This window comes from Solea senegalensis, linkage group LG15 (assembly GCF_019176455.1).
Source record: "Solea senegalensis isolate Sse05_10M linkage group LG15, IFAPA_SoseM_1, whole genome shotgun sequence".
NCBI classification, from domain to species: domain Eukaryota; kingdom Metazoa; phylum Chordata; class Actinopteri; order Pleuronectiformes; family Soleidae; genus Solea; species Solea senegalensis.
The window spans coordinates 17,719,933-17,733,450 of record NC_058035.1 but is presented as its reverse complement, the minus strand read 5'-3'; the positions used below and the strand labels follow the sequence as shown (position 1 = coordinate 17,733,450).

The 13,518-nt window shown below is 40.8% G+C and overlaps 1 protein-coding gene across 1 annotated transcript in view; it reads left to right on the top strand.

Moving 5' to 3' along the window:
- Window positions 1-13,518, top strand: part of bean1 (brain expressed, associated with NEDD4, 1) — a 39,273-nt gene that overhangs the window by 19,807 nt on the left and 5,948 nt on the right. The window contains exons 3-4 of the mRNA XM_044046341.1: window positions 10,330-10,533; window positions 11,303-11,444. Coding sequence (XP_043902276.1) covers window positions 10,330-10,533; window positions 11,303-11,444 — 346 coding nt within the window. The remainder of the gene's footprint in view (window positions 1-10,329; window positions 10,534-11,302; window positions 11,445-13,518) is intronic.

The following is a 13,518-nucleotide window of genomic DNA, read 5'->3' as shown; positions in this document are numbered from 1 at the left end:
TTTATGTCTCATTGTGGTCAGTTTATATCGCTTTGTGTAATTTTATGTCTCACTGTGGTCAGTTTATATCTCTGTGGTTATTGTATGTAACTTTGTAGTTAGTTTATATTTCTTTGTCGGTTTTGGGGGACTCTTTGTGTTTTTGTATTTGCTCAGCTTTACAGCATAAAAACAGTCAATTCATACATGTATGAGAAGCCCAGAACCCTTGGGCCTTTGCCCAGTAGGGCTTTTTTTTATATAATTTTATTACCTTCTGACCCTGGCAGAGGAGGCTCTGTCCCGGCTTAAAAGACAGCACAGTCTGTACTGAAATAAAATACAGCAGCTGGTGAACATCCAACAGTAGAATATTTGTATCAGGTATGAAATAGTTGTGTCAGAATAGACAAAATAAAAATGGGCTGTTAGCAGTTGTAGAAGGGTTAGGGTTTGCTCTTGCCAAGTCTGTCAACATCAAATGACACTTATCATTTCAATAGAAAGCATGCCAAACAATTTTTTTTTTGCCCACAGTCAGCAAAGTGCGTGACTCATGTCACCAGCCTCAGTCACTCAGTTTATACCACGGTACCTGTCAGTCATTGTGATGTGTTGTCAACCTTGAACCAGCATTAGCCTGAGGAGAAGGGTGTGTGTGTGTGTGTGTGTACAGCTTTCACAGTCCTTACAGTGTAAAAGAAAAATCACAGCAAACTCATCAGCTTATCAGGAATGTTGTTTTGCTGTTGTTTGACAGTTTCAGGATGCTTGCACTGACTTTCAGGAACTGATGAGAGAGCCCTCGTTAATGTGATCAGTAACACATCTGCTTTTCCTGCGCAGACATGTCAAAACATGGCTGCTGTGAAAAGGGCAATATGAAATTAATAAATAAATAAAAATACACAGGACAGGGTAAAGTAATACACGTTTAAACTGGGTGTGATGGCCATACCCTGCTTTTAATTACACCTTAAAACTCAGTAGTTAGGAAAACCTTTTTATGTCTCGCTGTTTCTGGAAATGTCTTTGTTTTCTCTTTGTCTTTGAACAAGGATATCTCAACTCTCAACAACTCTCATTTAGTAATGTTCACTTTGACATAAAGATGAAATGATCAGATTCTGGGCTGGATTGCACTTGTGTGCCCGATACAGTGCAGTGTTCTCTTTTACCAATTAAAACAATTCAGATGTTCAGACATTTGTTCTGATTCACTGACCGTCTACCTGCAGTTCTCACTCATGTTGCCATGTTTTATAAAGCATATTTAGGGTTCATAGATCAGGACGGATTGTACATTTTCCTGTGTGCATTATCCGAACCAGCAATTTTGACCAGACCAATATGATACCAAGTATCATATGAGCTCATCCCTGGGGATATTCACTGAGAACAGTCATTTTCAACTCATCAAAGGTCATGGTAGTCTTATGGCTACTTGAACATTGAATTCCTTTTAAGTCAAACAGTCCCTGTTAAATGACTAGAAGTCTTCTCCTCTTAGGGGTCACCAGACCAGATCATCCATCTCCATCTTGCCCTATCCCTTATGTCCTCCTCTGTTGCACCAACTGTTCTCATGCCCTCCTTCTCTGTGGTCTTCCTCTTTTCCTTCTGCCCTGCAGCTCCATCTTCACCATAATTTGTCCAATATAATCACTATCCCTCCTCTGCATGTGACCAAACCATCTCAACCTTGCCTCTATTACTTTATTTCCAAACCGTTTAACCTGAGCTGTCCCTCGAATACGCTGATTTGTAACCCTGTCCATCCTGGTCACTCCCAATGAAAATCTTTCATTGGGAGCATTGCCGGGTCTGCTACCTCCAGCTTCGTCTCCTGTCTTTTAGGCAGTGCCACTGTGTCACTACCTTCGTGTAGACCTTTCTTTTCAAATAACTAAAGACTTAAAAACACTGCATTGGTCAGTGGAGGCATACAACCTCTGGATGCTCTCATTTTAAAGTAATGGATTTTTCCATGCAGACGTGGGCTTGGCACATGGATGTTCTTCATGAATTTATTCAAACATCACAGCACTTTAGCATTGCTCCGTCACTATGTACATGTAGAACCTATAGCTGTGAGTTATTGATGGAGAGCATCAGTGTCACCATCGTCCCACAGGCTGTGTCAGTGATGGATCTGTTTTAACTTATTTTGTCTTTAAAGGCTTAATTAATAAACACTGTGAGGCATGACGGATGGCCGTCTGTCCTTCAGTGAATACAATACATTTTCCCATCAGTGATCTGATTTATTGGATTTTTTTCTCCCTCTCTCCCTTTATTGCATTCAATCGTCCATATACAATTCATGCAATGAGAAGAGGCTAAATATGAACTTGCTTAAAATGCTCAGTCAGAGAGAACAGCAAAGCCGTGCTTTTTGCACCTGGTGTGACGCGATTCTTTAAAGCAGAAGAGGAAATTTTAAGCTCACCGGTGTGAGGGATTTCACCACCGCGTTGAAGTCCTGGCTTTTCCTCCTTCATCTCCTCCTCCTCCTCCTCCTCCTTTCCTTGCTTCAGCGGTAATTCAACATGATTGTTTATGGCCAATATCCTCTAGCACCAAAGCCCTCTGGAATCTGTTCAATACAAAAAGACAAGTAAGAAGAGGAACATCGAGACAGCAATGAAGGACAGAAAGACAGGAGGACACACGTGGGTGTCCTTTGACCTGACTGCGTGAAGGCTGAGCTTTTTTTTCCCCAGGGCAGCATGAAGAGATAATGGGGCACTTGTTGTCACGGCCATAATGATATCTGCAAATTAGGATTTATCGTTGAGTATTTTGTTACGATCACTGCCAATTAAATACCTAGTGTTGACATTATAACATGTTATTTAATGTTTTGAGTGGCATAAACTTTGAATATATACAGTATAAGACTCTGGAAACTAAGATTCTTTTCGTTCTGTGTAAGGTGGCGCTCAGCACCCTGCAGCTCTACCTGTGTTTGGTTATTCTTGCTCCTGCATATTCAACAGAAAGAGTCATGTTTTACTCCAGTCTTTCTGAGGGGGATATTTTTAGTTCTGGGACTGCTCACGTGTCAGAAAAGGAGGAACAACATTGTTTCTGCAAGCAGTGGAATATCTCCAGAGGTTCAGATACTGTAGGTCATCCTGCTATTCCTGGTGCCACACACACACACACGTAAGTGTTTCATTGCCATAAGCAAGACACTTTTTAATTTTAAAGATTCTGTCCTCATGGCACCTCCTCGGCTCAAAAAATGTAAAAAAAAGAAAAATATTATAAAATATTTCCCCCTTGAGTTACAATGCTGAAGAAATGTATCATAATTGAACATCAAAAACACCAGCTGAGAGGTTAATTAGTGTCTGTGCTAGCTGATGCAAATCCAGCTCAAGAGATGTGTTTTCCTTCAGTGCTGGAAAAAACATAAAAAATGGGGAGAAACTAAATCAGGAGGAGGAGACAGTTCCTAGCGGTGCCTCATAGCTCTGGATATGAAAACTCTGCAGCAGAGCATTTAATCAAGTCAACCCAGCAATGAAAAAAAATTAAGAAATAAAGATGATGCTCAATGCCAACTTTGAATGCAGAGAAAAATGTCACTCCATGCAGCAGTCACGTGATTCATGGGTTTCTAATCAGTATATTGTGATGAGGGGGAAACCGTTGGAACTGTGAACTTCATGACCAGACTAAGACAACAGGACCCAGGTCTTAGATCTAACACATAAAAAAAAATAACCAAGAAATACATTGAATAAACGTCAAATTTAATAGGACATCCCTGATATTTAATTTTAAATGGTATCTTGTGTAGTTTTTGCATGATGCAGTGAGATGTAATATCAACCATTAAACATATATTGTTATAAATCAGCAAATGTTTCTTTATAAAAATCAATCCTCTAGTTTTTTTTCAACATTTTGAGTCCGTGTGGAATGGTTTAAAGGGCTTTATGTCAATTCTTAAAAGTCCAAACAAGAGGTTAAATGCACAACATGTAGATTGTTAAAAGAAATTGGTCCTTTAAACATTCCCTATAACACACAGTATATATAGTATGTGTGTGTATGAGGAAAGGTGCTGTATATGGTCCTATAAGTCACGATGTTACTCTCATAATTGACAACGACGTTGCTGCTGGCTTCAGTCGAGTTTATTATTGTCCCTCATCGAACGTCCTGCCACAAACCTTTTCTGCCACGATGTATGGTCGGCCATCGCTGTGGTATGTTTCATATTGAGGAGAAGGAGGTTGTAACTCATAATGACAAGCTGTCAGATTGAATCAGAGTGGTCGCTTGACGCTCCTGTATAATGTATGCAGCTAATGTACGAAGTGATGCAGCATACGCAGCAGTAGTCAATATCACAGGCTCTTAACCTTTATAGCTTGTGACACCCCAAAATAAAAGACTCCCCAATTTGCACACACAATCTATTGACCTTATACATCACCCAAATTATTCATTTCTAAACAGCTGAAAACCCCTGCCTGAAAGCTGCCTGTGTGTTTACAACATATTTTTAATTACACTGTAGTTACATGCCTTCATTTCCATAATGACTGTCCAAAAAACCTCTGAATACAAATCCACAATTGTTAGATGTTTGCACAAGTTTTGTTTAATGTACTGTGTAGTGGAGCTTAACGGAAACAATGTTGTTTAACGTTCACCCACAGAAAGAAAATATACATCAATCAAAAGTAATGATGCGTTTCCGCTGACCTTTCAATTCAAAAATACTTGACCAACATTAACCCTGCTGCATTCAAGTGGAACTCATTAACCCTTAATCACAACATACGCATCATATCCACCTTATTGTTAACTGCAACATTTACTTTAGAAACAGGCAGTGAATGACCGAATCATGTCTGCTTGAGGTATGATGTCAACAACATGAACAACATGTGATGTTCCCATGTGTCAAATGGTGTTAAAAGGTTGGATTCAGGACACTCTGAACTCAGAACCTTCAAAAACAAGAGTTAACATGTAGATATGATGGGAGTGTTCATAAGAACTATATTTAAATGAACCTTATTTATATACAAAGGCTCCGATATCCTCACACAGAGGGATGAGTGTGCTCAAGGCATTTGCACAACATTTGTTCCCTCTGTTGCTTTTTAGTGGATGAAAAACTGAGCTCTTCCACTTCCACACTTTTTTCCCTCTCCCTAAGGTTGTTAAATATCACTATACCATGAACGTTAAAGGTGGCCCTGCTTTTTGAAATGAAGACACTGTCAGAAGTCACAAGTTGTAGTCCAGTTGTCCTTTCCATACAAAAAACCCTGAATATTTCAAGCTAACAAACACACATTAAAAGCCTGAACACTCAGCATCAGGAGAACTGTTCTTTTGCGTCATACTGTAGTACAAAGTACGAGGTGGCGGCCTATTCAACAGTAAGCTTTAGTGACAACCTGTCAAAGTGAATTACCGCTGTTGCCGTTTCATTATATATGAACATATAGGATACCATGTAGACCCTCCATGTAGACCCCATAGCAGTTATCAAGTGTTGAAGTGAACAGAACACTGCGTGTTGCTCATGTAGAAGGCTGTGCAAAAAATAAGCTCTGCTGAAGTGCCTCTGAGCAGGGCACTCAAGGAATACACAACTATCTCAAGATGCATCACACTCAACTTTCCTCTCGGAACAGTCAGATTTGAAAAAGGGCGTGAGCTATAAACTGCATGTGAATAGTTAATTATCACTAAAACCTTGTTTTTCCTCTTTTTTGTTTTCCGTTTCTGGGTGGGAGTGAGTGCTCTGTTGCTGTGATCTCTTATGGATCTTTTCAGGTCTCTTCCTAGGGGTTGGGTCTGTGGGTGTGGCCTGGGGAGCCATCAACAGTTGAATTAAATTGTAGATTATTGGTTTGGGGACCTGAAGGAGAACAAGGAGGGTTTGTTTTTTGTGCCTTTATGTTGCACACCTACTTCTCTAGACCAGTGTGTCCCTACCCTGGTCCTCAGGGAACACTGCCCTGCATGTTTTAGATGTTGCCCTGCTCCAACACACCTGGTTCAAATGGTCAGCTCGTCATTAAGCTCTGCAGAAGCCTGATAACGAGCTGCTCATCTGAATCAGGTGTTTTGGAGCAGTGTTCCTTGAGGACCAGGCTTGGGAAACACTCTGCTCTAGACGGGGGATTAACTCTGATATTGTCTTTTTTATTAAAGCGTAAGCGGAAAAAAAAAATTAAATAAAACTTGAGTAGTAGCAGTATACAATGTTAACCCTTTAACACCTACGCCTTAAATGTCCTGCTTATTTTAACCATTAACCATTATTTTGACCAGGACAACTTTAAATATGTGGCAGTCATTTACAGTTACTGCATGTTACAATAGTGTATTAACAATTTACGATGATTTAAATGAAGGAAAAACAAAAAATGGAAATTGATTTCTAGAGAAGAAAACACAGCAGATTTTGCATGTTAAATTTTGCACAGCATAAAACATGTTTACAATAACATTATTTGAGCGCGAGTGAAATTACTGCAATATATAGACAAAGTGCGCTTGTGCAAACAGAGACGCTCGCTGTTAAACGGCTTTAAGTCAAACTCTGTGGGTTTTAAAGTAGCTCAAAATAGACAAGGGGGTGAATAGGGTACAAGTACGTGAGTCTGTTCACAGTCCGAACAAGAGACTCACCAGATCTCGCCACAGCAGAGAAGCAGAAACCAGGAAACGCTGAAGTAGGATTCGTAGGCTGAGTGAGGGTAGTGGAGGTCAGAGGCAGGCAGGGGCATTAACAAAAGATCCATCAGGGAACAAATGCTGGAGAGTCTTGAATGTAAGCAGGAAGAACAATCTAGCAGTGTGGGAGAGAGGGGGAGAGGCCTTTAAGTTGGCTTGATTGCTAATGAGATGCAGCTGGGAGCACAGGTGAGTGAGAGTGAAATGATTAGGAGTGAGTGGGCAGAGAGGCGGGGAGTGGAAAACTACACTGGCAGGCACCAAGTAAGCTGTGGAGCGGATTTCAACAAGTTTACTGATGCAGGCTTTTTTTTTTTGTCTTGGGGTGAGTTGCAGATTTGTCTTTTAGCACATTACCTTTTTGAAAAAAAAACAAGAGCAGCTGTCAGACATGCACAGAAGTCTGGATGATTTCAAGAAGATCCCTGTGTGAGAGCACAAATGGCCGTGGATGTTTGCTGGAACCTAAGTCAAGGAAGAGGAAATAGTTCATCGTAAAACAGCCACGGTTTGCACGGAATCTTCAAAGATTGAGGTGTTCTGCTGCTACCTTAACCACTCCGTAATTGATTTCACCATTTCAATTTCATTAGTGTGAGGAAAGTGTGACACAGGAGATTCAGGACTCCTGGATTTCTCAAGATTTATAGGTCTCTAGTTAATTTGTTCCCCCTCATTTAAAGCGATTGCTTTTGTGAGATATGTGGCAAATACTGTGTACACTAAGATTCACACTGTCAATATTCACCATTACAAATAAAGGCACGCGCCAATGCGTCTCATTCTGTTGCTTTGTGTTTGTTTCAACAGGGTTTTGAAATATAACACTGGGACCATTTTCACTTTCTCTGTCTTTATTTCTCTCTGTCTTTCTCTTCCTTTCTTCTTTGATGGATCGTAATTATTTTGTGCTTGCCTCCTCTGTCGTCTGTTTCTCAGTTCTCTGTATTAAATTGCACTGAACTAGAAAGAGCGAACAGGACATCTGCTGGACAGTTTTGTTACAGAACACTGAAATCACAGTGTTCACGCTTTATAAATGTTAATGTTTTGATGAGATTTTTCACAATTTAACTTGAAATCGTTTACATCGAAACAAATCTTGCCAGGTGTGTGTGTGTATGTGTCCTTACAAGGGGAGTGTATGTGGATTTAAATCCATATAATTATAGATTTCCATGTAAGTTTTCTCTGGAGGAACTGGAGTTTATGAGGAAGAGATGAGAAGCGAAATGAAGAGAAAATCATGTTAGCAGAGGGAGAACGAGCAGACAAAGGCGAGTGCGAGAGAGGAGACGTTACTGAGAGGAAAGAGGTCTGCTGGGAACTGTTTGGGGTGAGAGAACATTTTCCTCGTCTCTGCAATCTGTGTGAGACCAAATTACTGTAGACAACAGAATTACAGACGCAGACGTTCAGAAGGAGGAAAAGAGATGAGAAGTGAATAACAGGGACGCACAGAGACTGGAATACAAAAGATATTGTGAGTGTACATCATTGGGAGATTTTGTTACTCCTCTGCTTTATATTCAGTGCAATCTGTGGCATGAAGAGAAAAAAAAAGCATGCAGTTCCTGTTGGGATCAGTCACTAGGAAAAAAAATCACATTTAGTACTGCAGTATAGGCCACTGTTCCTGCGCCACATGTGGCTGCAGCTCTGCATATCTGAAATGTCTCATATATGTACAACAGCCATATGGGCCCACTTTGAAATCTGGAAATCCTCTGAGGTTCAACCAAATCTTAAATCACGACTCTGATCAACAAATGAGACTCGGATCAATAACTCCCATGTATATTGTTGTTTTCATGTGAACAATGGGATACAAATAATTAGTCCACTTCATCTTCTTTCTGAACTTTCTGAAGATTTTCAAACAAATGCATGTGGTTATTACAGCTATAGGCTGAACATGTAATATTTGAAAGGTTTAGCTTCACAACAAAGTGCTCACTCTCAGGTGTTTGAGAAACTACTCATCAACATAAATAACAACAAATTAAATTACTTACACATAAAGTGTCACAATATTGCTGTATTATTATATATTACCTGCTCTAGTAGGTCAGCTAAATGAAAAATAACTAAGTATTTAAAAAAGTATACCTTTGTATGTTATATTATATTATATATATATATATATATATATATATATATATATATATATATATATATGTATATATACACACATATAAATTCATACATAATAAATACTTTACAGGAATTTAAAACTTAATTACAACATTGACTCTGATTTAATTTTACCTTGAACAGATTTAGTCTAAGATAAGTTTTCAACAGGTTTCCAACATGCTGTGATGTTTCTGTTTGTAAACAGAATGTCTGATCTCTCCCTTGATCACTTGATTGAATATTACTGATATTCATAGCCAGCATTAGCAACAATAGCCAGCCAGTCTTTCCAAATTAAATGGCAAAATATGCCAGGAAGAACAACACATTCATAATTTCATCAATTAATTAACTTTTTCAGCTCTGACCTCTATCAGGATAGGGGGAAATTATGTAGGAAGCATTTGTCACCATGGTTACATCAATAAACATAAGAGATCGGCACTTTGTTGTCGCGACATGAATAAAGCCACAGAGAGAAAGAGAATGAACGGGAGTCTAACCCTCTCTCAGCTCTGTTGTAAACATAGAAGGACAGATTTGGGTGACTGGCAGCAGGAAGACGGACAGCACAGGAAGAGGGTGGACAGGCAGAGCAAACAGACAGATGAGACATTAAGCAGAAGAAGAGGGGAACAGGATTGTTCCGTAATCTAATGATGATGCCGGCTGAGCGAGAGAGAGAGAGAGAGAGAGGAGGGTGTGTGTGTGTGTGTGTGTGTATAAACCCTACCTCTAATTATCTGTCACACTGAAATGGAATGAGTCCTCAGGGAGAAAGAGGTGGCTGGAAAGACGCGAAGATAGAGAGAGAGAATAAGAAGAGAGTATGATGTGTGCAGGTTAAGACAACAGTTATATAACATGACCTCATGGTGCACTATTGTCACTGCGATGAACGATAGACAGACAGACAGATAACATGAATATAAGGGGCTACTGTATGTATGTATATGGTGTTTCCTTATGTAGATTTTCAAAGACTGTGCATCTAAAGACAGAGAGACCATTATTTCCAGCCTTAAAACTTCAGAGACAAGATAAGTTCAAATGAGGCCATTTTGTCCACTTTGAACGCTTCGTTGAATTGTCGAGAGATTTGAAAGTGACATTGTGATATCTCTTTGTAGTCATTTTATGCCTCTGTGGTTATTTTGTGTCTCTTTGTTGTCATCGATTATTCACAACAGAAGATTCTGATGATGTAATGAGGGCTAAACCTGAGCCCCAATAAACACAAACATCACACAATGACAAACTGTTTGATTCCCATCCACCACCGTCTTAGAGTTAATGAACTCATTTATCTGCTTTTGTTAACTTGACCTATATTGTATGGGGTTGACTTTGCTCTCCTTTTTAGCGATTTCACGTCGTTGTTATTGTTGCTGCCCTGATTGATACTGCACATTTCACTGTCTGCACTCAATCTAATGACAATAAACTGAATTCGTTTGAACTGATCTACATTATCCTCCAACTCTTTCCATCCCCCTGCAGTGAGCTCCAACCAGAGCCATGGGGAGTACCCAGACTGCCGCAGTGAGAGGGAGTCGGGAGGGGAGGCGTCTCTCCTGGTGTCTCCTCTGGTGGTGGCGGGAATCGTTATAGGTCTGGTCCTCTTCCTCTCCTGCATCACCATCATCATCGGCAGCCTGCGCAAAGACAGTCGACTCCGCAACCCACACCTCCGAGCTAGCTACGGTCAGTCTGTCCGTCTCTCTCTTCCTTGCTGATCCTACAAAACCATTTAGTCAATTAGACTTAAGGCGATTGATGAACAGGGGAAACGTCACATCGCTTTCATAAAGGTAGTAGTTGCAGAAACGAGGTTTGAGATTGCAGTGGTATTTTAACTCATTAAAAGAGTAATATGATTAAATGGAAAAAAACCCTCATTGGAGACACAGGATTCATTTATACAGGATATACTGCATCTTATCCTCCACCAGAGGGTCGCGGGGGGTGCTGTGCCAATCTCAGCTACATCGGGCGATAGGCGGGGTACACCCTGGACAGTTCGCCAGTCCATCGCAGGGCCACACACAACTAGAGACAAACAACCATTCACTCTCACACTCACTCCTACGGTCAATTTAGAGTGTTCAATTTACCTAATCCCCACATTGCATGTATTTGGACTGTGGGAGGAAGCCGGAGAACCCGGAGAGAACCCACGCACACACGGGGAGAACATGCAAACTCCATGCAGAAAGGCCCTTGTTCCAACCGGGGCTCGAACCCGGGTCTTCTCGCTGCAAGGCTACACCACCGTACTTAAATACTGTTGTATTAAATTCAAAGTGTCACTCTGATTCACTTTGAATTTAGTTTTTAAAGAGAAAGTCTATATTTCAAGGAAAATATGGAACAATAATGAAAACAGACATATTAAACATTGGCGCAAGGACACCTGACATGTAATAAAGTTACACGAGAGTATGTCATTAGATCCACGTCTCTGTCTTTGCAGGACCAGATGGTTTTTCCTATGGCGGTTCAGTGGGAGAACTGAGGTCGACCTGCTTAGAAGACTTTCCACCTGGTTTAGACTTTGACTCGTACAGAGAGACTCTGTCGCAGGTCAACAACATGTACCCAGACTCACCTCCACGGTAAGTGCTCATATGGATCAAAGGTGGTCTCAGTGTGAATGTGGCATTCATATCGTCATTGCATCGCTCCTTAAATGACTCACACCCCTGCCCCAGTGTCCACTGACAAAAAGAGCACATTTGGTTCAAAGGACATGGAAACATTGAACTCACTGATGACTGACAGCAGTTAAACAACAACTCCTGTTTCTGCTAAATAAAATCCCAGTTTCCTTTAATGGAGACTGGTGTGAGGATATTAGACGTTTACAAGGTGACACGTCTACCAGCAAGGTTTCACACTTTAACTTTACGCTTAAAATGGTGTAAATATTATCAGTGAGTCTGAGTTTTTTTCTATTGTCCCTGGTCACTAAACTTAGAGTCACCATTTTTATAAATATAGGTCTTAAGTGGGCCACTTCTCTTGTCTTTTTAATTTTTGTCAAATGTCAACTTTAAAATATAAGTGATGGCTCATCCCATGTCCCCCACTGGTCTCTGTACACTCAGTTGGACCCTCCTTCTGTGGTAATTGTATCCATTTGAGAGCTCCTTTGGTGCTCTTTGTAAGAGTGTAAAATGAGGGTCTGCTCAGTGTGTGTGTGCGTGTTGGTGGATGTGTGTGTGTGTGTGCGTGTTGGTGAGTGTGTGTGTGTTAGAGAAAGCAAGTGAGTGAATGAGAGAAAGAAAGCACTTGCTAAAGGCCAGTGTCATGGTGTTTTTGATCTAAATGTCAGCTGGTCTAATTGGCAACTTTAATAATTCATACACCCCTTCCCTGCAGTGTGTGTGTGTGTGTGTGTGTGGACACATTTCAATATAAACCTGTTTGTGAAGACATTTTGACCTTGTGAGGATATTTTGGTTGGTAGTCACAACTTTAAAGGGCTTTTTCATTGTTAAGACTTGGCTATAGGCTATATGGGGTAAGGCATTTACTCAGGTAAGGGCTAGGGAAGGCCTTACATACATAGGTCAGAGTATGTGAAAGGGTGAAATGTGTCCTTTTGAGGTGCTTTACATTGGTGTAGATGTTGGTCTAGTTAGAAGTAACTGTGCTCTGGATCTGCTCTGGCCCTCACAGAGGGCAGGTTGTTTCACGCAGGCCCACTGGGGCATTAACAGAGAGGGTGGTCTTGCTGCTGGACAGGAAGTGCTCGTGTTGTGCTATGTTTACAGCGGACACGATTTATGTGCATTGACTTTGTATGTAAACGTGTTGTGCGACAAATTCACATCATGTCTGGTGTGAATGCAGCATAATCCTGTACTGAAGGAGCTTTAGACTAAAATGTTCAGGAGACTGAACAGACTTTTAAAGCCCTTTGTCTTTGCACAAAGGGCCGTGTCATCTCCACCTAAGAACCATGATGTCGCAATCTTGAATGAGCTCAGGCCCAACAAACATAACGTAAATCAATGTGTTAATTAATGACCAAACTGTTGATTACTCATTTCAAGTGTGATTAATGACATTTTTCATCCATGCTGTTAGAGCAATAGCCTATGCAGTATGTTTTCAGGCTTTAGTGAAGTGAACTCAGTGTTGGAAGTGTTTCACATGGATTTGGATTTGTGCTGAAACCATACAGTGTGGCACAGATCTATTTTTTTTGCCATTGTGAAGAAGAGGGTCCAAACCAAAGCTTCTCTCGTGTTCTTGGTGCTACCATGCAACGCAGAAAAATGCATTAGAGAAATACATCATCTGGGAAAAGGGCACACCTCGTCAGCAGTGGGTCTTGCAGGTTTGCTGGGGGTGTGTTCTGCAAGACCTTATGTGGGCCAAGAAGATGTTCCCATCTGTGGTCACAGGTACCACATGGCTTCTGATTATTCCATTGAGTGTTGGTGCAAAACACACACAAACATGTTGATTAGCAGGACAGGACAGACACCATAACACACTGTTTGTTCTCACCTCAGCATAAACAACAAGTAAACAACATCCTGGCATCACGACAGGAAAACACAAAGAAGGGAAATGTCAGGAAAGGGAATGAGAAACAAGCGAGGGGAGCTACTGAGCTACGTCAGTTGCACTGGCAGTGAACCACAGTGTTCTGGACAGTCTGTTTGAGAGCTGCACTTT